Below are 26,080 nucleotides of genomic sequence, written 5' to 3'. Positions count from 1 at the left end.
AACAAGTGCATTAAGTGACAAGACTAATAATAAAATGAATTCATTTATGCACATTTCAAATGAAATCATTTTCAAACACACTTAAAAGTGCGAGAAAAAAGAAATTCAATTTTTCGATAAGCCATGCTATTATTTGCACTTGACCAACAGTCTCTCAGTACAAAATCTTTTAGTGATATCCGTAAACATAGATTTTCATAAATTTTGAAAGTTCTTTTAATCATTAAAGTTTTAAATTGGACACAACGAGTGACTTTTATAAGACTAAGTTTTTCAAACGAATTGTCTGAAAGTGGGTCATGTCATATTTGTTCAAAGTGATATACTGTATGAAATCTAACTCTAAGTTGAGAAATCAAGCCTAGTCAAAATTTCTCTCTATAAAGTCCATTGTGTATTTCATCGTTAATTATCTTTGATACATGTGCATTGTTTTTGGTACACTCTTTTTATGTTGAATGAAGTTGTTTTTCTCTTCATTCTCATTTCATAACCTCCTGATAGTATCTTCCATGTTTCTCTATTAATCTATTCTGTTAGATTTTACCATTTTTCCTTTTCTATTTTGGTTGGAAATGCTCGTGGTTTATGGTAATTAGTGATTCTTTTGGTGTTTTTGTTTAGAAATTTGTGATTCATTTTCCTGAATTCTAAACAGAATGGGTTTTTTCAATCTTCATCAAGCTTTTGTATAATGGTTTTTTTGTTTTGTATAATTCTTGTGATTTAATACGAAATGAAGGGATTTTTTTGGTTAAGTGGAGAGAAGGGAATAATAGGAAGAGAATTAAGATTTGGATGTAGTCACAGAAAAAGGAAAAGAGGAATTGAGTTGTTTTATTTTCCTCCTTTTTTACTTGGTTGTTTTATTTGGATGCTTACAATAAACATGTATTATGAAAAAGTTTGTATTACTAATGCTGACTAATCCAATTAATACAACTAATCTTAAACTATACAGAAGTATGATTTCCCATATATACATCATGGCATTTGCTAGTCCTTTAACTATGCTAAAAAATCCAAATTTATTACTAAACTCGCTATGAAAACTATCAAATGTGTGGGTGTGTGTGTGCATAAAATTTAATAAGCAGAGGACTCAAGTATACAAAGGTGTTATAACGATAACGATATAAAAGGGTTCTTGAAGAGAGATCACTTGACAGACGATTTGTTATGTAAGTCTCCCTTACATCGAATGGCAATGTGGTGTCATTATGTGACATTAAGCATCGACATCGGGCCCTGGATAGGCTGGTAAACTCATTATACGCTTGTCCAAGACGGGAGCTCCAACAGTAAAATGATATAGACTCTGGAAAGTAGACCCTTTTAACCCAAGTAACTGATGCACTGCAAAAGAACACAATATTTTTTATTATTAAACTAATGCAAGAATACAGGTACAATATACGTAAAATATTTACATTTACATTTGCCTTTTTAAGAGTATAATAAGAATTCTATGCTAAAAACTCTGCAATCAAAAATTTTCTATAATATTTTTAGGATTTTGGCCATCTTCAATCATAGAAAGACCAAATAGAAAAAATTGCATGAACTGTTATGGAAAATTAACTCATAGGTGGCAAATTCTAGAAGCCAACACATGGAGAACAAACTACTGAAGAAGTTAGGAGACTATAATGATCCAATGTTGCTATCATTAGCAATATTTGTGTACATAAAGCAGTATTGACGGCCATGGCGACATGGCTGATTTTTCGACAACCGCCAAAGGCACTTTGTGAAGGGATACCTGCCACGGCATTGCCATAGGCTGCAATAGCGGATTTTTGGCCTTCCGCCATCGTCCACTGACATAAATTTTACTCCAGTTATCATCAAATCAAGCAGGGTTGTTACTTCAACATTTTGTATCTACATTTTATAGCACCATTCCCTCAACTAGAAACTAAGTGAATTATACCTGATGTTTAAATTATTATTAGTTGTTAAAAAGTAAGAGTATAATAGCTAAACTCTAATGCTTGTCATCGTGATGGGACATGAAAGTATGATGCCAAATTATCGATGTTCAATTGATGAAAGTGCAGTTTCCTTAATGATGATTAGAAGTTAACTATTCACATACAGAGCTCGGTATTGGTAATTCGTAATAATCACCTTTCTATGAACTCGGCAAAACAGCACACAGTGACAGGACACCAAGGTCCAACACGTTAGCTGGCCCAATCTCTAGGCCGACTTTACATGAGCCTCTTTCTAAAAGATTATAGAAGCATATGGAATGGAGTGAGTTAGCTCTTTCCTTGATTTTAGGGAATACTCTGTTATAGAAGGGATGGAAGGGTATTGAGCAAGTCATTGAGAAATATTGTAGTTGGTTAGGAGTGTTCACACTCTGGTTTATCTCTTCCTGTTCAGATTTCCACTATTGTAGAGCCTTGAGCTCGTCACTTTTCACCAAATAACATACAATTTCTGTGTCTCTATTTTACGGGTTCCATCACACGGTTACCAACAAAAAATTGCCACTAGACAGAAAATGTCAAAACAAATGGTACGAAAAAAGAATCATACCAGGGTCATCAAAGAAGCAGCCAATTCCGGTTGCTGAGATTCCAACTGCATGAGATTCCAAGTACAACACCTGTCCAAGGACTCCAGTCTCCCAAAATAACCGTGGATACATCCAGACATCCTTCTCACGCAAAGTAGACTCCATGCGGGCCAACATACCAAGGCTAAAGCAGCCATCACTTGCAATGTCCTGCAAGTAGATGTCACATTCAAAACATGAGATACACTTAAGATTGAATATATATTTAGACTGTAGTTAGAAATAGGACTGCAATCCAATGAATGGAGCATAGTCATTTTACATTACGGACAATGTTGTCAATCGCAGAAAATAGAGGTTTGATCAAATTCCGCTACGTAACAATGCTATAGCACCACTATTTGACAACATTTTGTACCAAATAGTATCTATTGCGTAACAATAACTATTTGTTCAAATACCGCTATGCTAGCGCCGCTGTTTAACAACAATGATTAGAGATGTTTTTTAACAGTAGGAATTGAACTCTGCCCCAGGGTTTACAGCACTCACTCAAACTCCGCACCAACCACTTGTGCTACACCCCAGTGGTATTGACTATTGACTAGATATTAATAGACGGAATAGATCACAAATCCCAATTATTTCTATCCTTCAAAAGTCAAAACCGATCGCTCTCAAGAAATTAGGATAACAAAAGCAAGAAAATAACAAAGTTTTGATACCCTCATTCAAGTTCCATACTTTTATGCTATTAAGATCAAACAGCAGCTTATTCACTAATTGTTAACAGCAAGAAATAGGACTATAATATGCGAATTATGACATGGTTAAATATTACTAAGGAAAAATACACTCATCTCCCGCAAGGTTTGTCTAAATGTAACACCCACCACCTTTATTTTCTCAGAAAGCACAAACCTCCCTTATTTATTTAATAAACATCTCTATAGAACCTTGCTTCTGATATCCATCTATTGACAGTCTCATCCGTCGTTACTTTTCTTTCTTTTTTTTGACCAAAATTACTTTTCTTTCTTCATCAATAATACTTATCCCTTTGTGTTTCGTCTAGTTCCATTTCCAATTTTTATATGTCGCTCAGCCATGTCATCATCACAAGATAATCTCTTCCTCTGTAACTACACAGCATCATCTTATTTCCACTCCGTCTATCTTTTCTGTAAATAAAACCCGAAGGCAAAAGTACCAAATGAACCCAAATATGTCATACAAATAAAAATCTGCAAATCAGAATTAGTAGTACCAAATTGGGAAATTGGCAATGACAATGAGCATCCTCATCAAATTTCCCCAAAACTTTAAATGAAAATTTCCCCAAAACCATGTACATCAGCATAAACAATAGAAGACTCTATAAAATGGACTTCGATGTTTCACTCTCTTTAAAACCTTCAATAAGCAGTCAGTCTCATGAGCAACTTGTCAATTTCGTGAGAATGAAGTTAACGCAGCAAACGAGTATGGCAGAGACAAGGTTAAACCAACCCAACGAACACCAAACACCCAAGGAGATGAAAATGAAATTAACCAAAGAAATGAGAATCAAAGATCAAATTCAGAACACCTAATCTAACTATTTTAAAAGCAATCGGTGAAAATCATCAACGCTGTGATAATAAAGTTTAGGGCCTAAACAAAGGGTGAAATTTTTAATCTTCTCAATACCATTGTGTCTCACAGTCACAATTCAACTACAAGTTTGATGCTATAGTGACAACATAACTTCCACCGACTTTAAGAAACTCCATAACACAATGCAGAAATTCTAAAAAGCGCAAAGACAATCACAACTAGTCGCATACCTGGTGGCACGAAAGTTGTTTGGCAAGCCGCCGACAATCTGATCTAAGGAGTTCATACAGAGGAAGATCATCAGGGCAACCCTCTGGTTTGGTCCAGACAAAGTCAGGATTCATAGCTTTCTTCAACTCGCCATAATGATCGTCATTCCTCACAAGGAAATATAATCCCTGAGGTAACCCCTCCACTCTATGAACAAACAAAGCAGCATGAACCTCAGCATCCCAAGGAAGTGCTCGGAACGGCAAGGAAAGTTGTTTCCTTTGCTTCTTTCCAGCTTCACAGCCAGAAGGAAGACAATGTGACAAAACCTGATAAAATGTTTCCCTCTCCATTGTTGTAACTCCGTCCATATCAACCGCACTTCTACGCTTCCTAACAACTTCGCTCACAGTTAAACCCTTGTAAACACTTTCACTAATAATTCCACTACTTTGAAATGGATCAACCACTAACCTATCTCCTAAAGTTAAAGGCTTTTTCACAATCTCAGAAGTTCTATAAATAATATCCCAACAAACATGTTCTTTGCTAAGAGAATTAGGCTTCCCTATCCAATCCAACTTCGAAAACTCTAATATAGCATTACTCAACTCAGTATAATCCAAATCAAACCCAGTAACACCACTTGGAAAAACAAGCATAACACAATCAGGATGTTCAAACTCAATCTCAGGAATCTTACCTTTAACAGCCCTCGTCGGTGTTTCAAATTCAGGAAAAACATCAAGTCCCATAAGAAACTTCAACTCTTCACACCCTAATGAATCCAAAAGCTTCACATCCCAACCAAGACTAGCAGCAGCCATTGAAATAGCACCAATAGCATGACCAACATCATGATTACAATACCGAAAACCACGTTCACCATACTTCCAACTTTCACGCCAAAAAATGGAAGAAAACCCAACAAGAAAAGAATTAGGTGGAAAAAATTTATCAAAAAACCCAGATGGGATTTTTGCTCTAAGTTCCAAAGAATGTTCCTTTGGAGCATAATGAGCAACAAAAGGTGAATCTGAAAGAGATTCAATAGAAGGGGCAATGATATAAGCTTCCGTGGGATGCAAGTTACCACTACTAGGATTAACCCTTAACGACCATGTTGAAAAGGAAGTACTTTTCCAAGCTGAAAGTGCAAGAGAATGATAGAGGAAGTGAGAAATAGTGGATTTGGAAATGGGTTTTGGAGATGGAAGAGAATTGAAGAGAGAAGGGTAAAAGGGTGATTGTTGTTCTTGTTGAGGGGTAAAATGGGGAAGAGGAATAAGAGGTGAATTGAGAAACCTGCGAAATGGGTTTGGTTGGTTTGCCCAATCAAGACCATGTGGTCCTCTTGCGTAGTTGTTGAAATTGTGTTTGGTTTGGTTGTGGTATTTGAGAACATGGGTGAGTTTGTTTTGTTGTTGGTTTTGTTCTTGTTCAATGTTTGGATTTTGAGGTTGTTGTTGTTTTTGTTGTGTGGGGTTGTTGGATTTAGAAGAAGAAGAGGACATGGATTGTGATTTTTTGGTTATTAGAGGAAAAAAGTGATTATTGTTGAAAGTTGTTGTAGGAAGGAAATGGAAGAATGGGAATTGGTTATAGTTGCGGAGAGGAAGTGAAGAAGATGATGGCATGTTTGATTTTGAAAAGAGAAAAAAAGTGATTATTGATGCTCTAAAGTTTGCGTCTCCATGGACCAGGGAATGGATTCTTCTGGAAACGAAACTCTGCTGCTATGGTGTCATGTCATGTGTTGTCTGTCTCTCCAAACACATAATTTATTTACTTTAAAATATATATTTTTTAATTTGACATTAAGCAAGGTGCTACAACACATTAAGATGGTGGGGAGCAGCCACCCCTTTCTTCTTCCTTCTATTCTAATTGAATAAGTGATTTTACATATTTTCTGTTTTCTTTCGTTTGTTTTTGTGATTTCGCCGTCTCTGAACGACTTTGTTTGTTTTGATTTCTCGTCTTTATGAGGTGTGTGTTTTATTTCCCGTCTTAGTGTGGTGTTTATTTGATTTAGGTTGAAAGATTAGTTTTGAGCAAGTGCAGATCCGAATGACAATGACTTTTGTGTCGTCAACATTGCAGATCTGGAGACATAAGTATTTCGGAGACATGAATATAGTCATATTAGTCATATTTATAAGCATAGGTACTTTGCTGTTTTATGCTATTAACATGGATATTGTTAGTTTGTTCACAAATTCATCCTTTTTGTTTTTAGCGAATTTGGATTTGTATTGTATCAATGTACTCTATCAATTTGAATGAATGAATATCGTTTATTTTTGTGAAAGAAAAAAAATCAAGATGGTGGGGTTTAGCGTAGGAGATGAGAGTTGTTTTTCACCATGGGTAAGTTTTATTTTAAGCATTGAATCAAATGAGGAATATATTTTAGTTTCTGATTGGTTCAGTTTTAGATAAAAGGCTTAATACATACTTTGGTCCCTTAACTTATTTTTGAATTTCAATTTGGTCCCTTAACTTTAAATTGTCTCAATTTGGTCCCTTAACTTTAAATTGTCTCAATTTGGTCCCTTAACTATACCTCCGTTTACGTAATAGGTCCCTTCTGTTAGTTTTTTTCCAAAAAACGTTAACTTTGGCCAGGTAAGCTTTCCACGTGGACCTATCATTAGACTACATGGCAAACCTTGTCAGCAATATAAAAGAGGAAAGATTGGTGAAAATTAGGGTTTTTTTTTCCTCTTTCCACCATTCCTCTTCTTCTCCATCGTGAGCCTCATCTCCTTCTTCCACCATTCTTTTTCCTCCTCATTTCTCCATATTTACAGCCAGAATTTCGAACCACACAACACCTTCACCTGAAATGTCGAACCAGACATCAAAAAATCAATGGGTTCATGAACAATCATATGCATCTGGATCTGTTGGGTCTAATTTGAGAAGAAGGGTAGTACCAAATTGTGGGTGTGGAGAAACAGTTGTAATTCGAACTATGACTGATGCATTTAATCGTAATTTTGGGAAAAAATTCTGGGGTTGTAGAAACTACAGGAATTCGAGTGACAAAGGATGCAGCTACTTTAAGTTAGTTGATGAAGATGATGTTATGGATGAAAGGGATTTGTTGATTGAAAAACAGAAATTGAAGATTGAAAAACAGAAGAAAAAGAAAAACAAGTTCAAGTTTGAGTTATCAAGAACAAGGCTATGGTTGATCATGGCGTTATTTTTTGGATTTTTATGCTTTAGGATTGTGTTGATCTTAGGAACAATCTTAGTTTGCAAAACCACATCCATTTTGAGTGGATTTTATTTGAAATAGGAACAATGATGTATTTTGAATTCTAGGAACAAGTTTGTAATTTGAGTGGATGAATGAATTAGTTGGTTTTGTTATGAATGTAATGTTTAGCACTACTAAAAACATAGCGTTTTCGGACGGAATTTTCGGACGGATGAATTTTTGTCTGAATTTTTCGGACGGATTTGAGACGGTTTGTAAGGAGCGTAATTTTCATCCCAAATCCGTCCCAAAATCGTGTGAACTTTTTATGACATGTTCAAAAAGGTTTTTTTCCCACGAATTTCGCACGGATTTCGTTAAAAATACAAATCCGTCCCAAATCCGTGTGAAATATTGAGACGGTTTTTGGACGGCCAATATTTTTATTTTTATTTATATAATTATTAAACCTACAAAGTTTGAAGAACAATTTCATATGAGCAGATGAATTTCCCCCTTTGATATTTTCATCAAAATTGAAAGCAAAAAATTTCCCCCTCCAATGAATTTCCCTCTTCATCTTTTCATACAAAATTAAACCCTAATATTATCCCTTTTTCCTCTTTTTCCCTCTTTTCACTTGAACTCAAAAGAACACTAACCCTAAACCCAACAACAAAATTTCCCCTTTTCATTGAAATCAAAATCAAAATCAAAATCAATTGAAATCGAATCAATCAATCATGAAATGGAACCTCATTCGTGAAGTTCTAGCTGTTCTGTTCTCATTGTGCTGTTTCTGTTCTTGTTCTCATCGTACGTAGGTGTTGCTGCTGTTCCAGTTCCATAAATCGAATCTCACTGTTATTGTTTTCATCTCATCAGGTTTGTTCCTCATCTCATTTGTTCTTTGAATCCCTCATCGAACCATTTATGTGCATATGGGTCGTTTTTATTTCTATGAAAATTTGAGATTAAGAATAATGAAAACAATTTTCTGGATAATAACCATGACTGTATGTGTTTGATTGGAACAATGTTTAGTGTTAGCTCATGAAATTGTTTTTTTTTTTTTTTTGGATAAATTGGTTTGGTTTTTTTAGATTTAAGTTGGATTTGAATCAACTAAAATTGAACCCCATTAGTTAAGTTTCATCTTTTTTGTTCACATGTTTTTACTCATGTTGTTTTGTTCTCTGAATTGCTTTTGTTCTCAAATGGGTCGCTTTTGAAACCATGTTTGTTCATATTCTTTTATTTTCTTGTTTCTATTATGTGTTTTGGTTTCTTTGAATCCATAATTGAATCCAATAGTGAAGAAAGGTGAACCACGCGACGAAGAATCAGCCGCGACTTTGTTGTCTTCCAATCTCGGTGGTCTTGCGATCTACACTCTTGGGTGTCTTAAGGTTTGTTCATTTTGTTGTTATCAACAACTAGATAGGATTTAAGTGTTTAATTTCATTATCTAAATACGGGTCTTTCAAATTTTTGCATATATTTAAGTTGGTTGTTGATTGGTTATAATATATGTGCTCGGCCTAGAGTCTTTAGTGTAACTTTGTCTTTAAAAAAACAATTGATTAAAGGATAGGTGCTCAGATTATTGTGGCAGTGTATTTGTTCAGCACAGGGGTTTACACAGGGTAGGGACACTGCTATTTGTTTAGGCGTGTCTTGTTTTTCTGGTATAGGCTTTAAGCTTTATGTTGTTTCAGTTTTAGTGGTGGGGGACTGGTATGCCAATTGCTTTGCCTGCTCTTAGAAGCTTGCTAGTTGTATTTTGTACTATCCAAAAAATAGTTTGATTTCTTTTTATCATTTAATAAAGGGAAAATTACACTAACCTCCCTTGAGATATGTCAAAATGTCGCTCACACCCCCTTTAGTTTTCTAAAAACACTCATCTCTCCTCATTTTAACATTCTAAAGTTTCCATTTGAGAAATAACGAAGAACATGGATGCTCTTGCTAGTTCACAGACTTTTAGAGATGCAAAAGAGATTTGTCTCCACACAACCATGAACTTTTTTTTTGCTTGTTTTCATGATTTTTTATTCAGCTGGTATGTTCAAACGTGTTATGTTTTGATGATAAAAACATAGCACTGGGCATATTAAACATGGTATATAACATATTCTGTTTTTATTTTTTTTGAAACCATACCATATATTCTATTATCATATCCATATAAATGCTAGGCATAAAGCATGTGTGAATACTTTAATATATTCACGAATACTATCATATATCCAGGCATGTTGTGTTTTTCAGCCCCTGGTAGTTGTATCTTGCACTGTCATGCGTGTGCTCATTTTTTGTGAGCTGCATGCTTGTAAACAGTCTTGTAAGATCTAGGACATCATTAACATTAGGCTTGTTCAAAGTTTAGAATTTTGGGATCCCAATCCCTATTTTGGGATTCACATGGGGAGAGTTCTTTAAGCTCATGTAATAGAAATACAAATAACATGAACAGAACCTAAACACAGTTCTCGAAGGACTTGTATATTTGATATATTGAAGGACCTGCACATAGCCTAAACGCAGCTGTATTGTCTCCATTGCGCATAGAGCTTAATTATTTTTCTAGTTTTTTCTTATCCTATTATGCTTAGCTATTTACATAGTTTTGACTTGTTTATCATCAATGCTTGCAGTGTGAGTGTGTTTGGAGCCTCAACCTTGTAAAAAAGATGACACCATATGAGGAGGAGCGGGAAAAAAGATGAGTTTGGCCTAGCTGGGTTTATGAATTATGTGTTTGATTGTTGTTGTCTTGTATTTGACTTTTAGTCATGTTATTTTATGATATATTGTGCTAGAACATTGAGCACATATATTAATCTAGTTTGTATAATTGTGTCAGATAATGAGCATTTGTTTACTCTTGAATTATTATTTATTTTTATTTGAATCTAGTATGTATTATTTAATATAAATTTTACAGATTTGAATTTAAAGCAAATTAAATTATTAGTTTTATGGCAATTCTATCGCAAATAAGCCCATAATTCTGTTTGAAAATCGTAGGAATATTTAATTTAAATCCGTCCGAAAATCGTATAAATTTTAACTTCATTCCGTCCGAAATCCGTAGGAAATTTTAACTTAATTCTGTCTGAAATCCGTAGGAAATTAAATTTAATTCCGTCCGAAATCCGTCTGAATTTTAGTCCAATATCCCACAAACTTAAATTTTAGAGTTTGTGTGAAAACCGTGCGAAATCCGTCTGAAATATATTTGGGACGGAATTTGGGACGGAAATCTTTTTTGCGACGCGGTCTTTTCGGACAACGCCTAATCTGTCCGAATTCCGTCCGAAAACACATTTCCGTCCGAATTCCGTGGGAATTGTCCGTAAATTCCGTCCCAAAACCGTCCGAAAATGAACTTTTTTTAGTAGTGTAGGATGATTATGAGAGAATGGATGTAATGTGTTTGATGAATGAATGTAAAGTGTTGAGTATGATGAATGAATGCAATAGTTTGAATGAATTGTGCATTGTTGATGTTCATTTTAAGCATATAATGTTCCTTTGCATAATGGTATAACAGGAACAATTAAGTTGAGTTGTATAATGCTATAACAGAAGCTGTATTATAAGATTTCCAAATTATAAGAGATGCAAAAGTGCGTAATAGCACATCATTCCATTAAATTCATAAGTGCAATTACAGCACAGAAAGAATCAAAGTAGTTGCAATGTTACAGCACTAAGTGCTTAACAGTTAAAAAGTGCAGACACATTGCACACCAAAAACAAAGTGAACTGTGCTTCATATCAGTCAATAGCACATATTACATTCAAAAAGACTACTTAATACTAAAAAGACATTCAAAAGTGCTTAATAGCACCAAAAAGACTTCTTAATTTCTAAGGCTGAGATGCTGATCTTGCCTTCCTTGACACTTTCTTTCCTTTCTTTTGTGTTGGTTGAGTTGCAGCAACATCAGACACATTCACATACTTTCTTTTCCTTGGTGATCTCATTTTTTCTGAATTGGTGGTTGAGATGAGTGTGCCTGTGACTGAGATACTTGTTGCTGAGAAGCTTGTTGCTGAGAAGCTTGTTGTTGAGATGCTTGTTGCTGAGAAGCCTGTGGCTGAGATGATGGTGGCTGAGATGAAGGTGGCTGAGATGATGGTGGTGGAGGTAGTGGGCATGTTGACTTCTTGTGTCCAACTTGCTTGCACCTACTACACTTAATCCCATAAGAAGCTCTCTTCATTTGTGAGTTATCTCTCATCAGCTCACTTGCATCCATTCTTCTCTTCTTTTTAGGTCTCCCTGGTTGCCTTTTCACTGGAGGTGGTTGAAGATCAGTGCAGTCTGTCCTCATCCATAAATCTTGGCCATTGATAGGGAAAATGATGCTGGAATAACATGCAGCATATTGCTCTTGGCCATTCATTTGATTCATTAACAGAAACTTAAGACTAACATAACCAATATTTTTTAAGGTTCATAACAAAGCAAAGTATGAGAAAAAGTCTGGGTCACAGTCTAGTGTTTCTACTGGTCCTACATATTCAGGGTTCATAAAGCAACTAAAATCTCCAGCATGATGTACCACACATTCAAATATTTGGTCCATCTGTTTTTTGCCATTAATATACAAAAGAAACAAAACCTAATCAGATTTATGCACAAAATTCGAAATAATTGGACCACACACCACACAACAGTATAAAACCCTAATTTAACATATGAAAATCCAACACAACAGACAAAATTCGACTTTTGAGAAGGAATAAACAATAAATAAACCAAATCCATGCATACAACACCTTAAAAGGTAGCACATTCATTGAAATTTTTTAAATCCATGCCAAAATTTTCGCATTCCAAATCAGGAAAAAAAATGGTTTTAACTTGATATTCGCAAAGAAGAATAGGAAATTAGCCTTAAAAGTTTAGAAATTCATCGAAATCTTTAAAACCCTAGAGACTTTCCAAACCCTAATCAGAATTTTTTTTCTTTGAAACCCATGAGATTAGCGAAGAAGATGCAGAAACTAACCTGAAATTTCGATTTGATTCGTTAATCTTCTTCGTTTTCCAGATATTTCTTCTTCGTTTTGCAGATTTCTTCAACTTCTCTCTTGGGTTTTCGTTCTCCTTCTCTCTCTACATTTTCTTCCTTCTCTCTCTAAGTTCTCAGAAACGTAACGTTTTGATTACGTGAAAAGCTTACCTTGGCAAAGTTAACGTTTTTTGGAAAAAACTAACGGAAGGGACCTATTACGTAAACGGATGTATAGTTAAGGGACCAAATTGAGACAATTTAAAGTTAAGGGACCAAATTGAAATTCAAAAATAAGTTAAGGGACAATAGTATGTATTAAGCCTAGATAAAATTGGTTTTGATATAATTGATTCTGATAGAATTGATTTATGTTTGGATACAATAATGCATAATTGATAAAATAGAATAAATGTTGTTTGATTAATTTTGATCAAAATTGTTTTTGAATGTATAATTATTAAAATGGATATAGTTAAATACAAATAATTGAACATAGTTGAATGTATACGTAGATCAGTACTAAATGTAGATATATTATTTAATTTAAATAAATAAATTTTTTATATATTAATTTAAAAAATAATAAATACGATCATTAAACCAATTTTTTTTTACAAAATATTTTTTCATATATTTTATATTTTTTGATAAAATATATTTAAGTTAAATAATAATAGAGTTAGTTGTCAAAAATGATAAAATATACGGTAAAAGAAAGGTAAAATAAAAAAAAAAATACAGTAAATCCAAAACTTGATAATTCATGACCATAATTATTTTCTAGGGCTAATTTGGTTCGTTAAGTTTTCTGATTAAATTTGGTTCATTAAATTAGATACAAAGCAAAAGGAAGGAGAATTGATAAAGGCCAATAAAAGTTAGAGAGATGTTAGAGAGAGAAACTCTGGGGGGAAGTGGGTCCACTGGGACAAAAGTGAGGGATAACTACAAAGGTAAGGCTCCGGTGAAAGGAAAGAAGGCGGCTCCGATCAACTTCCGCTATCTAGATAATTCTACCACTCCTTTCTTCTTTACAAACATTCCAGATGGGGCTTCCAATACAATTTTGTGGAAAGTCTTCGCTCAGTTTGGTTTTGTGGCTGAGGTGTTTATCCCTAACAAATTGGATAAATGGGGTCACAGATTTGGGTTCGTGAAGTTCTTAGAAGTCAAGGATGAGGAGGCGCTGGTGGTCAGTTTGGAAGATGTGTGGATTTGGAATACCAAGCTGAAGGTAAATCGAGCAAGATTCGGGAGGGAGGGCAAGAAGGAAGACGATGGGATGAAGAAGCAGTCAGTGGGAGGAGGAGAGGCTGGACCGTCAAAAGGGGTGTCTACAGGTAAAACCTTTAAAACTGCTCTAACTATGGCTCCTTGTTTAGACTCAGGGAAGGGAGCAACGGTCCCATTTCTGGAGATCTCCCCCTCTGAAGGTATGTTGGAGCGGTTGCAGAGGTGTTATGTGGGTGAGCTTGTCCACGAGCAAGAGGCTGAGGCGGTGCAGATGGGGTTGGTGATGGAGGGCTTAACGAAGGTGAAGGCTACTAGAATGGGTGCGGGTTCAGTTCTTTTGGAGTTTGAAGATCAGGCTGATTTTGGAAGGGTAAAACAGAATCACAAAGTTTGGTGGAATGCTGTGTTCAAGAAGGTGAAAAATTAGTCTCCTCAAAAGGTAGCAGTGAGAAGGACGGTTTGGCTTAAGGTTTTTGGCATTCCCCTTCATACCTGGGATGAGCCTTTGTTCAAGGTCTTGGGATCCAACTATGGAGTTTTTTTGGATTTTGATGAAGCAACAATTGAAAGGAAGAACTTTGAATTAGCTAGAATCAAAGTTATGACTGATAGGTGTGGAATAATTGATGAAAAGTTAACTCTCAAGGTGATGGGGGCGAATTTCTGCTTATGGGTGGTGGAGGAGGGTGGCTCAAGGTAGGGGGCGGCGGTGGAAGTGGGGGTTAGGAAGGATGAGGGTAGCTCTGTTGGGTCACGTGACGGACTGCTGGTGTATGGGGAGGGGGGTGATTCCTCTGAAGAGGATAATCCTAGTCCTAGGTCTGAGGATTCTGATTTGATGTGGAGAGAAAAAGGAAAGGCTATTGTGAGGTATGCAGAGGAGGCAGGGGTGCATAAGGTGGGGCAGGAGGATTTGTGTCAGGTGGTAGACAGTGTGGTCCAATCCAAAGCTGTCTTGAGTTTGAATTGCCAATCTAGAGAGGGACATGTGGAGGGTTGGGAGAAGAGTCTTGAGGTGAGAGAAGAGGAGGTTGACTTCTGTATCAGAGAGGAAGGAAATTGTGCTTCTTTTTTGTCTGGATGTTTGGTGAAGCAGAATTTGGGGGAGGTAGGTGTCTGTCTTGAACCTGGGATTTCGTGTAATGGGTTGGGGAATGCCTTGGTTCAACACGCGCCTGTTAGTGAGGAGGATCAGAGTCAAGGTGGGGCCCAGGTAGTAGATAGTGGTGGGCTGGAGGCTGTGAAGGCCCATTTGGTTTCTTTAGTGGATTTTCAAGGGGTAGTTAGTCCAGTGAGGGGTGCAGAAGTTGTGGTGAAGGAGGTGCACACACTCAATAATCATATTAGATTTTTCTCCGAGGAATCAGATATTTCTGATTTCAGTGATTCAATTGTTGATCTAGAGGGGGTTGCGCATAATAAGGTGAAACTTAAGCAAAGATTGAAAAGAAAAAAGAAAAAATTGATTTCTCCGACAAAAAATCAATTGGATTTTGCTAATGGTGTGACCAAGGAAGGGAGCTCAAGGAGGTGGAAAGGGGATAAGAGGAGCACTAAGGAAGGATAAGTTCATAGGAGGGCGGCTTCTCTGATTGAAGAGACTGAAGATGGGTGGAGTGGGAATGAGGGTTTTGTCCGTCGAAGGTGTGAAGGAGGAAGAAAGACGGTATCGGTTAATGCTGTTCCGTATACCTCTGGTATTATTTCGGTTTTGGATGAAGAAGTGGAGGCTGTCCCTGAAACTCAATTGTTTAACCATATTGGAGGAGGGGACGCTGTGAAGGTTTTAGGGGCAACGAAAGTTATGAAGATTCAAAAGAAAGCGGGTGTGACCTTCAAGGAGGATGTTGTTACCTCAATAGAGAGACTGGTGGTTTTAGAGGAGGTGGCAGTGAATCTTAAGGCAAGTAGGGAGGGATTAATGGTGCGTCAATGATTGTGACGGCCTTTAATGTGAGGGGTTTGGGTGGGAGGGTAAAGAAGAATAAAATCTGTGAATTAGTGAGACTCAATAAGGTCGATTTTTTGGCGCTTCAAGAAACAAAGTTAGAAGATATAACCCCGGCTTTGTGTTATTCCTTGTGGGGAAGTGATGATTGTGATTGGGAGTTTAGACCTTCCGAAGGTAATAGTGGTGGAATTCTATCTATTTGGAGGAAATCTAACTCTACAAAATTGTTCTCTTTTCAAGGGGAAGGTTATGTGGGAGTGTGTTTAGATTGGGGTGTGGAGAATACTAGATGTATTGTGATCAATGTGTATTCTAAGTGTGATTTGGTGGCTAAAAGGAGGTTGTGGGAGAATCTCTTAGTTGAACGACGTCTTAGGGGGGATGGAGGGTGGTGTGTGCTAGGAGATTTTAATGTGGTGTGTAGGAGGGATGAGAGGAGGGGAATAAATGCGGATGTTTCTCAATCTCAATTATTGGAGATGTCCTTGTTCAATAATTTTATAAATGAGATGGAGTTGGAGGATTTAAATGTGTTGGGCCGTCGTTTCACGTGGTATCATCCTAATGGGAGATCTATGAGTCGTATTGATAGGGTTCTCATTTCGGCGGAGTGGTTTCAAGTTTGGGGAGAGAATAATCTATGGGTGTTGCCGAGGGATGTGTCGGATCATTGTCCGTTGATTTTAAAACATGGAGGATGGGATTGGGGTCCAAAACCTTTTCGTTTTAACAATTTTTGGCTTCAAAATCTAAATTTCAAAGGAGTGGTAGAGGAGGCTTGGAGAAATTTTGGTGTGGATGGATGGATGAGTTTTGTTCTTAAGGAAAAGTTGAAGTTGCTAAAATCCAAGATTAAATTGTGGAATAAGGAGGAGTATGGAGGTATGGAAGAGAGGATAGAGAAGTTGGTGGAAGATATAAAGAGTCTTGATGAGAAAGGGGAGGAGGAGGGGTTGAGTGAAGTGGAGGTGAACACCCGAAAAAATATGTTTGAAGAGTTATGGAGGCTTCTTAAGGCTAAGGAATCGTTGATAGTGCAAAGATCAAGATCGAAATGGCTTAAAGAGGGAGATGCAAACTCTAAGTTTTTCCATAAATGCATTAAATCAAGATCGAATAGGAATGCAATTAAGGCTTTAAGGGTGAATGACGGTTGGGCGGTTTCACCTTCGGATGTCCGAAAGGAAGTGGTGGAGTATTTTTCAACTCAAGTTATGGCTTCTAGATGGGAGAGGCCTACCTTGGAGGGGGTGAATTTTGAAAAGTTGTCCGAGGAGGAGAATGTATATTTGGTGGCGCCCTTCACAATGGAAGAATTAGATTTGGTGGTCCGGGATAGTGATGGTAACAAAAGCCCCGGGCCGGATGGTTATAACTACGCTTTTGTGAAGGAATTTTGGTACTTGATCAAGGATGAGGTGAGAATTATGTTCGACCAATTCCATGCTAATGAGATCCTCCCGAAGAGTTTATTGGCGTACTTTGTAGCTCTTATTCCTAAGGTGTCTTCTCCCTTGGAACTCAAGGATTATCGTCCAATTTCATTGCTAGGAAGTCTTTATAAGCTACTTGCAAAGGTGTTGGCTAGAAGATTGGCTAGTGTTTTGAACTCGGTTATCTCACCAACACAATCGGCATTTCTTAAAGGTAGAAATTTAGTGGATGGGGTATTGGTGGTGAATGAATTAGTGGACTATGCTAAGAAAGCTAAGAAAGATTGCTTGATTTTCAAGGTGGACTTCGAAAAGGCTTATGATTCGGTGGATTGGGGCTTTTTGGAGTATATGATGGGTAGGGTGGGTATGTGTGCGAAATGGGTGGCTTGGATGAAGGCGTGTGTTTTTGGTGGTAATATGTCCATTCTAGTAAATGGATCCCCGACGGAGGAGATTAACATTCAACGTGGTCTTAAACAAGGGGATCCGTTAGCTCCATTTTTATTCTTGTTGGTGGCGGAGGGTTTTAGTGGTTTAATGAGGAATGCGGTGGAGTTGAATTTGTTTGAGGGGTTCCAGATTGGTGGAAATGGGTTGGTGGTGTCTCACTTACAATATGCCGATGATACCCTTTGTATAGGGAAAGCTACGGTTGAGAATCTTTTGACAATGAAGGCGCTTTTGAGAGGTTTTGAGATGGCATCCGGCTTGAAGATTAATTTCTCTAAAAGCTCTCTTATAGGTGTGAACATTCCGGAAGATTTCATGGAAATGGCTTGTAATTTTTTGAGTTGTAGTAAAGGAAGTATCCCGTTCAAGTATTTGGGACTACCGGTGGGCGCAAATCCTAAGAGGATGTCAACTTGGGAACCGATGTTGAATACCTTGAGTGGGAGGTTGAATTCTTGGGGGCATAAGTATATTAGCTTTGGCGGTAGAATAGTACTCCTAAACTCGGTTCTTAACTCCATTCCAATCTTCTACATGTCCTTCTTGAAGTTGCCGGTTCAAGTTTGGAAGAGGATAGTGAGAATTCAAAGAGAATTTCTTTAGGGAGGAGTGGGTGGTGGGAAGAAAATTAGTTGGGTGAGATGGAAATCGGTATGTCAACAAAAGGAAAATGGTGGGATTGGGATTAAAGATGTGAGGGTGATGAATGTGAGTTTATTGGCTAAATGGCGATGGAGGCTACTCGATGGGGAAAATGCTCTATGGAAGGATGTGCTTGAAGAAAAATATGGTCCTTGCAAGGGGTGTATGTTGGTTGGTGGTGCTCCCTCTTGGCCGAGATTCACCTCGGTGTGGTGGAAGGATTTGGTAAGGCTTGATGACTTTGGTGACACCGGTTGGTTTAAGAGCGAGATAGTGCGTAAGGTGGGGAATGGTTTGAAAACGAGCTTTTGGAAGGACAAATGGTGCTATCGTGGGAGTTTTTCTCATTTATATCCGAGACTTTACTCGATTTCCAATCAAAAGGAGGCTTCGGTGGGGGAGATTGGGGAGGTTTTAGAGGAGGGTTGGAGGTGGAATTTCGTATGGAGACGAAGGCTTTTTGTGTGGGAAGAAGAGTTACTTCATAGTCTCTTGGAGGATGTGGAGGGTTTAAGGTGGTCTCATGAGGAGGATGTGTGGAGATGGAATCTAGAAGAGAATGGTTATTATTCGGATGAAATCGGCTTATTTAAAGTTGGAAGCCTTGGTGTTGAGCGAAGATGTTTGGGATGAAGGTGAGAAGATGGTGTTTGAAAACATGTGGAAGAGCTCGGCACCGTCCAAAGTGGTTGCGTTTGGATGGAGAATGCTTCTTAATCGTATTCCGACTAGAGATAATCTAGTGTTGAGGAATGTGCTACCGCCGGAGGTTTCTCCGTTGTGTGTCATGTGTAATCTAAAGGAGGAATCGGCGCTACATCTTTTCTTACATTGTGATGTGGCGTGTGCGGTTTGGCTCAAATTAATGGTGTGGTTGAATTTTTGGTTTTTAACCCCTCCAAATTTCGTTATTCATTGGGAATGTTGGAGTGTAGGGGGTAATTCAAAAAAGGTAACAAAAGGCTTGTGGCTAATTTGGCACACTACAATATGGGTGCTATGGAATAGGCGTAATGAGAAGATTTTCAATGGGAGGAATGTTGAGGTAGAGGAATTGGTGGACGAGATTAAAGTGTTATCATGGCGATGGATGTTAGAAAGATTGCACACTCCCTCTTGCCTTTTTTATGAGTGAATTTGGAATCCAAGGTTTTGCCTTGATAGATAATGGTATTGCAGCTGTTTGCCTTTGCTGCCTTGCGATATCAGTTAGGGGCTCCTCTTATTTTGGTGTTAATTTGGTACAGGGAGGTCTTTTATGTGGTGGGGTTGGTATTTCTTGCTTTAGCCTTTTTTTCTTGCTTAGGTGGGTCGGCTGGGTTGTTTTTTGTGGGTGGTTTATCCTTCTGATTATGAGGCTTGGGTATGCGTCTTGGTTTTTGTCCGTTTGTATACTCCGGCCTCATTATTTGGGTGATTATGGGTGCGGTGTTCCGTATATATGCGGCGCCATTTGTATTTGTATCAGTTTGTCCGAGAGTTTTTTATGCGCCTTGCATTTACTCGACGAGAATAAATTTGCCATTTCAAAAAAAAGATAAAGGCCAATAAAAAAAAATAATAGGTTATAATAATCAAAATATAAAATTTATTGGAAAATTGATTCTAGTTAACACAAAAGTTAGGAATTGTAGCTTCAACTAAAATTGATTTTAGAGATGAGAATTAATTTTGAAAAATTGAACCGAACTCGTTGGAATTGTTAGTTTTCACTATTAAAGCTATCAGAAGTGTTTTTAAAGGGTGTTAAAGCTGAATCAAACATATACTTAATCCTACTCTCTCAACACTAGATTTTTCCACACTATCTTCTACCATGACTCTCTCTCCTCCATGGTCACTCACCCACCACCTCCGCCACAGTATAAAGCCTTCAAAATCATTAATTTTGACATTGATGAGCTAGCAGGCGGCTTAGAATGGCTAGCAGTGATAGAGGCATTAGAGATGATTTGAGCAACGCATGATTTCCAACGAATATGCTTATTATTAAACCTGATAGAGTTTCTAGCATGCCAGATGTCGTTCGAAATATTAGTAATAGCATCTTGTGTCACCAAAGTACACTGAGGAGACCAACCTTTCTCACACAAGCTCCAAATGTCTTCAAGAGATTAGAATTGAAAAGACAAGTTCACAACTGATGTCAGCCATCTCCAAATATGAACAACATAATTGCAAACGAAGAATAGATGAAAAGTAGATTCTTCATGATTCATATAGAGTTTGCACATAGAAGGTAAAACACAACCTCTTTCTTTATAAAATCATCAGGGAAACTCCATTGTTGATGATAAAGAATTAAATTCCCCACCAAAATGTTGTCATCAACGGATATATTAGCAGGCAAATGTAAGATCAAGGGTTTTCCATATCAAACATCTCTCCAGAAAGAAATGGAGTTGCCATAACCATTTCTTTCTAGAGAGATGCTTGGAATGGAGTTGCAATCAACCAATTAAAGATATTCAATGTCACATTATACTCAGCCTTCACTCTAGAATGAAGCAAATCCTAACACAACTTGATATTAGAGGCTTGATTGAGAGAAATCTAGGATCTAATACCAAGAACCCCATGAGATATAGGTCTACAAAACCTTCTTTCAAACCACGGCCACTCGAACCAAAATGGGTTTTGAACTTGCCTTTGAAGTTTTGATGATAACAAAGTATGAATGAACAATTGAATATGTTAATATTCAAGTGTGTAGAATCATAGAATTAAATTCTGACTCTTAAGTCAAGTTTAGGTTCTAAAACATCAAAACTTTAAACGCATAAGAGTGCACCTAAAGTAAAAGATAAGTTGTTAAGTCTTGAAACAAGATCTGAAGAAAGGTCAACCAAAAAGTCAACATTTTGATTAGAAGTGAATTTTTGTTCAGAAAGATATGAAGGAAATAAGACTCTGAAGAATGATGCATCAGAAGACCACGACAGTAGATGAAGACTTTGACCATCTTTATCATTTTCTGAAGGAAGGTCGCTTTCAATCTCAGAGTAGTACATTTTGTCTTCTTCTGATCATGTGCATAAACAAACAGAGAAATTCAAGGACAAAGAGAATGTAATATACCATTCTATTAAAAGCAAAGGAATTTCAAATGACTACTCAACGACATTATCCATTTGAAGAAAAGATCCAAAGTCTTTGATCAAGCTTCTCAAGGACTAATTTGATGCGATGACACTTCTTCAACAACGGCTCTCTCATTCCCTCATACATAAGGACCTGAACAGTTGAAGAAATATAATAAGACTTCTATCATTTTATAAGTGTCCTTCCATTGTCAAATTAAATAGCGCATAAACAATTAGAGAAATTCTTACAAATTTTTATATCTTAGAATTTCTTAAGTATTATAAGTCATCTAAACTAAACCTTCTTACACATATGATTGTATATCAAATGTAAAGCAACAATCTTTTTATTTGATTACGCTCTGATTATATAAGTCTCTTTCTTGTGGGATTGAACAAATGAATTCTCTTACTTATGTGTTTAAGCAAATTGTAATCTAGTGAGATTATAGTAAAAATTCCTTGGAAGTGCAAGGGGTCTGGACTACTCTCGGTTTGTGAGAGGAATCAGTATAATTTTCTTGTGTCGTCTCTTTATCTATTCTTTCTCTTATTTCAGACTCTGATAAGAACTCTTCTTCTTATCAGACTCCGAACTATTTTTGATAAACACTTAGGAAAGTTTTTGAAAAACCCAACACAATTCAACTTCTCCTCTTCTTGTGTTTTTCTCACCTTCAATCACCAATTTTCTTTTATCTATCCATACTCCTGATAAAGTTCCTAGTTGCTCTCTTTCCAAATCTCTAATTAAAGAAATTGGCCAATCATAAACTGAGAGAGTGTGAATTAACGTACTTTGCACAACATACTTCACTAAGTGAGCCCTTCCTGCTACAGACTATATTTAAGAAAAAATTATTTTAAAACATAAGTCAAACACATCATAATTACATCATTTTTGATATAAAATGACATCAAACGGCATCATTATTAAAAAAAAGACATCAAACGACAAATAAATTTACCTCTCACATGAGTCAGTTTCTTCATTTTTGTGGGATTTTTTCATCTCATGTTGCAAGGTTTGGATTTGTTGCATTTATTTACTTGTCATTTATTATTCACTTGTGAAATAGATAGACACAAGTGAAAAAACCGTGGAATCTGATCATGAAGTCCATTTATTATGTGTTTATCACTCTTTAACTATGTTTTATTAATTTTGGGCTTTCCCTTTGTTCAAAAAAAAACTATGTCTTAGTAAAAAATAATTGGTTGAATCAAGGGGGGCAAACATCAAGGAAATGTGTAGACATCCAAACTAAGTTGACACCCCCACGCGAGTCTCATCCTATGCCGCTGAACCCAAAAATAATATTATTAAAAAAAGAGGAAAATATGTACAAAAGAGGGGGGCTAGGCTGACCCTCAAATCAAAATCAAAAACCAAAGAAAAACAACAAAAAATCTAGGGAAAACGATATTGAGGCCAACCAAAACGGTCAGAAAAGAACGGAGCCTGAATAAAATATGGAAGAGTGGTGGACCACCAAACTCCCTAAATACAATGACAAGGAATAGCTAGCAAGTCCGTACAACCATTCCCTTCCCAGAATATATGCGAAGAAATCACCTAAAATCCTGCCGAAAACAATTATGCCACCTGTTTCTCAAACGGATGGGCACCAGAGATGCGTTCTTAAATGCCAACAATGCACTAGTTGAATCACTCTCTAACCAAATGTTTCCCCAACCCTGTTGTCAAACGTGCTCCATAGCCATAATAAAGCCAGAAATTTCGGCCTCAAAAACAGGGTGGTCTCTGAGATTACCTGCAAAACAACCTATAAAAGGTTGCTCTCCGAGAGGTCTTAGTAATTTTTTATTTGTGCTTTATTTCTCTCTTTCTATTACTTCTTTTTTTTTTTGACAAATATTTATCAACAATAAATAAAAATACTATAGTCAAATGTTTGTCACTGATACATAAAAAATAAGGGACAAGTAGTTATCACTGATAAATATAGAAAAAATCTGAGACAAAAATTGGATAAATATTTGTATATGATTTTTGTTTTTTTTAAAAGATGCAAAGAGCATCAGATCATTTCATTAAAATAAAAAAGAAGTACAAAATAGAAAAGGGGGATTAGACCAAGACCTTTTCAAAAGGTGGTAAATCTAAAGTTGGGCATTTCCAACCTATTCCTAATGTACTCCCCTAACAATATCAGGGATAGTATCAAACCAAAAAAGATCTGAAGAAAATAAAGAAAGGCCAAAATTAGCTAAAATGTCAGCACAAACATTCCCTTCTCTATAAATATGGGTAGCACGGAAGCCCATCCTATGTGTGAGTTGTAAACAATTTTCCCATTTGTTTCTCAAACTCCAAGGACGACAAAATTTGATTTAAAAGCCAAAATGACTAACTGTGAATCAGACTCCAACCAGACATTAGGGAAACCATTAGAAGCCGCCAATTCAATGGCAGCCATTGTAGTAGACAGTTCTGCAATCAAAGCGCTAACAGGCCCTAAGAATTGAGCAAGGCAAACTCCATCTGAATTCCTGAAAATTCCACTTATTGCTGCTCTTGAGGGATTTTGGACTGAAGCTCCGTCCGTGTTGACTTTGATCCATGAGTGAAATGGTGGGAATCAGATGACCTCTTTGATACAAGGTGCCTTTGGAGGTTTAATATTCACTTTACATGTGTTCATGATTGTGAACTCATGAATTTTTGATGCAGCTGTTTTAAAAGTGAGATTACCTGACAGTGATACTTTTGAAATAACCAAGTTAATTGTTGTTCTCCAATTGATGATTTTACCTTGAAATCTAATCTGATTTCTCCTAAACCAAATAACATTAATTAAGTTAATGATGCAGGCTATGACTACAACTTTGCATTGAGGGGACCAATGAGAGTCCAGAATCCGCCAAACATCACTCAAAGAGTTAAATTGAAAAGACTAGTTGAGAAGGGAAGCTAACCAAGACCACAATTTGACAGCAAATTAGCATTCAAAGAATAGATGGAATGTGGTTTTTGAGGAAGAATTGCAGAAAGAGCACATTGATGGTAGAGAACTCCCTTCGAGCATGAGATTATCATCTGTTGGTAACTTATTGTGCATGAGTCTCCAAATCAATAAAGACTTAGAAGGTGGAATGTCAGGATTCCAAATAATTTTAGCCCATGAAAGGTTCTGACCATAACCATTTTTTAATAAAAAAAAAAAAAGCATCTTTTAGGGTTAAAACTCCTGTTGTTTACCCTTCCAAACCAGCTGGTCATTTTTTGTCTCTCTAGGAAGGATGACTTGCTGAACAAGTTGACTGAGATTAGGGAAAACTACTAAAACTGAATTAGGGATGCGCCAGTGAGAATTTAAAATGAAATCTAACTCTTGCTGTTAGATTACAATGAACATGATCCGAAAGATTTAGGATAGAAACAATAGGTCTGTCACACCAGGAGTCAAGCCAAAAATTGATATTTTTACCATTTCCTATGATCCATCTGCAATTATTCTCTAAAGTAGAAACTTCGGATTTTATGCTACTCCAAAGAGAAGAAAAAATGTGATGAGTGATAACTCTCTTACCTCTGAAGACTTGACTTCTCAACAACAAAGCCGAATCTTCATTAGAGTTCTTCAGATCCCATAAAATCTTCAAATTGGTGGCTTCATTCAAAGTAATTAGTGATCTTAATCCCAAACCTCCTTCAGAATAGGGCTTACAAAGCTTTTTCCAAGAAACAGTTACCAGTTTTCTATTAGCTATATTCCCACTCCAGATAAAGTTCCTTATCCAACTTTCCACTTCTTTAAGAAGAGCAATGGGCCAAGAATAAATTGATATAGAGTGCACCATCATACCTTGAATGATTGCTTTCACTAAGGTGACTCTTCCTGCTATAGAGAGAAGAGAAGCTTTCCAAGCACTAAGCTTAGATTTAATCTTATCTACAATCGGTTGAAGATGTGATCTCTTTTGCTTACCCTTGAAAATCAGAACACCAAGGTAATTGAAGGGCAATGAACCTTTGTTGAAACCAATCAAGTCTGACATGAGATTGATCCATAAAAAAATGTTGATTTGGAGGGATCTCTTTTGATCCATAAAAGTTATACACGGACAAATGTTTGTCACTTATCAGTAAGTTAAATTTATTAATTTTTTATATCTTCTTACTCTTTTATGTCTTTTACTCAACTTTCATTGGCTTGTTCTACCATATTGCATGTCTTGCTACTGTTCACTCTACCTTGAGATTGTCTTCCATCACATGAGGCAAATTTGTTTTTGATAAATATACACCAAACACGGAGAAATATTTTTCATTGATACATATAAAAGAACTGAGATACATATTTTTTTAATTAGGTTTAATTGTATGTTTCAAAAGTTTCAAGTTCGTGTCATTCACGTTGGATGAAGTTAGCTCCATCCGCCACACAATATTGAGTTTAGTAAAAAAAAAAAATTTAAAACATATTTTCTAAATAAGTTAAATTTTACCAACTATATTATCAACTCAGATCTCTAAACAGGGTATAAGGAGTTTGTTCAGGATAAGTGGCGGTCTCTTCATGTTGATGGTTGGATTGAAATGTTAAGTTATGGAAGATGAAGATAAACAATAAAGAAGATGAAGATTGTAATTATTTTTAAGAAAATTTATAATTATTTTTTTGAAAATAATTATGATGAAAAAATAATGAAGAAAATAGTGACATTATTGACAAGTCAATGACAC

At 36.5% G+C, this 26,080-nt stretch overlaps 1 protein-coding gene across 1 annotated transcript; it reads right to left on the bottom strand.

Annotated features, from left to right (window-relative positions):
• Nucleotides 1-892: 892 nt before the first annotated feature.
• On the bottom strand, nucleotides 893-6,102 carry LOC11431155 (uncharacterized). Its single transcript, XM_003605132.4, has 3 exons — nucleotides 4,354-6,102; nucleotides 2,548-2,737; nucleotides 893-1,356 (listed from the first exon to the last, which is right to left on the bottom strand). Exons 1-3 carry the CDS (start codon nucleotides 5,968-5,970, stop codon nucleotides 1,229-1,231), a joined length of 1,935 nt encoding a protein of 644 aa, XP_003605180.2. The 5' UTR covers nucleotides 5,971-6,102; the 3' UTR covers nucleotides 893-1,228.
• Nucleotides 6,103-26,080: the final 19,978 nt, after the last annotated feature.

This window comes from Medicago truncatula, chromosome 4 (assembly GCF_003473485.1).
Source record: "Medicago truncatula cultivar Jemalong A17 chromosome 4, MtrunA17r5.0-ANR, whole genome shotgun sequence".
In the NCBI taxonomy this organism is placed as follows: domain Eukaryota; kingdom Viridiplantae; phylum Streptophyta; class Magnoliopsida; order Fabales; family Fabaceae; genus Medicago; species Medicago truncatula.
This window is presented reverse-complemented; position numbering and strand designations above follow the sequence as displayed.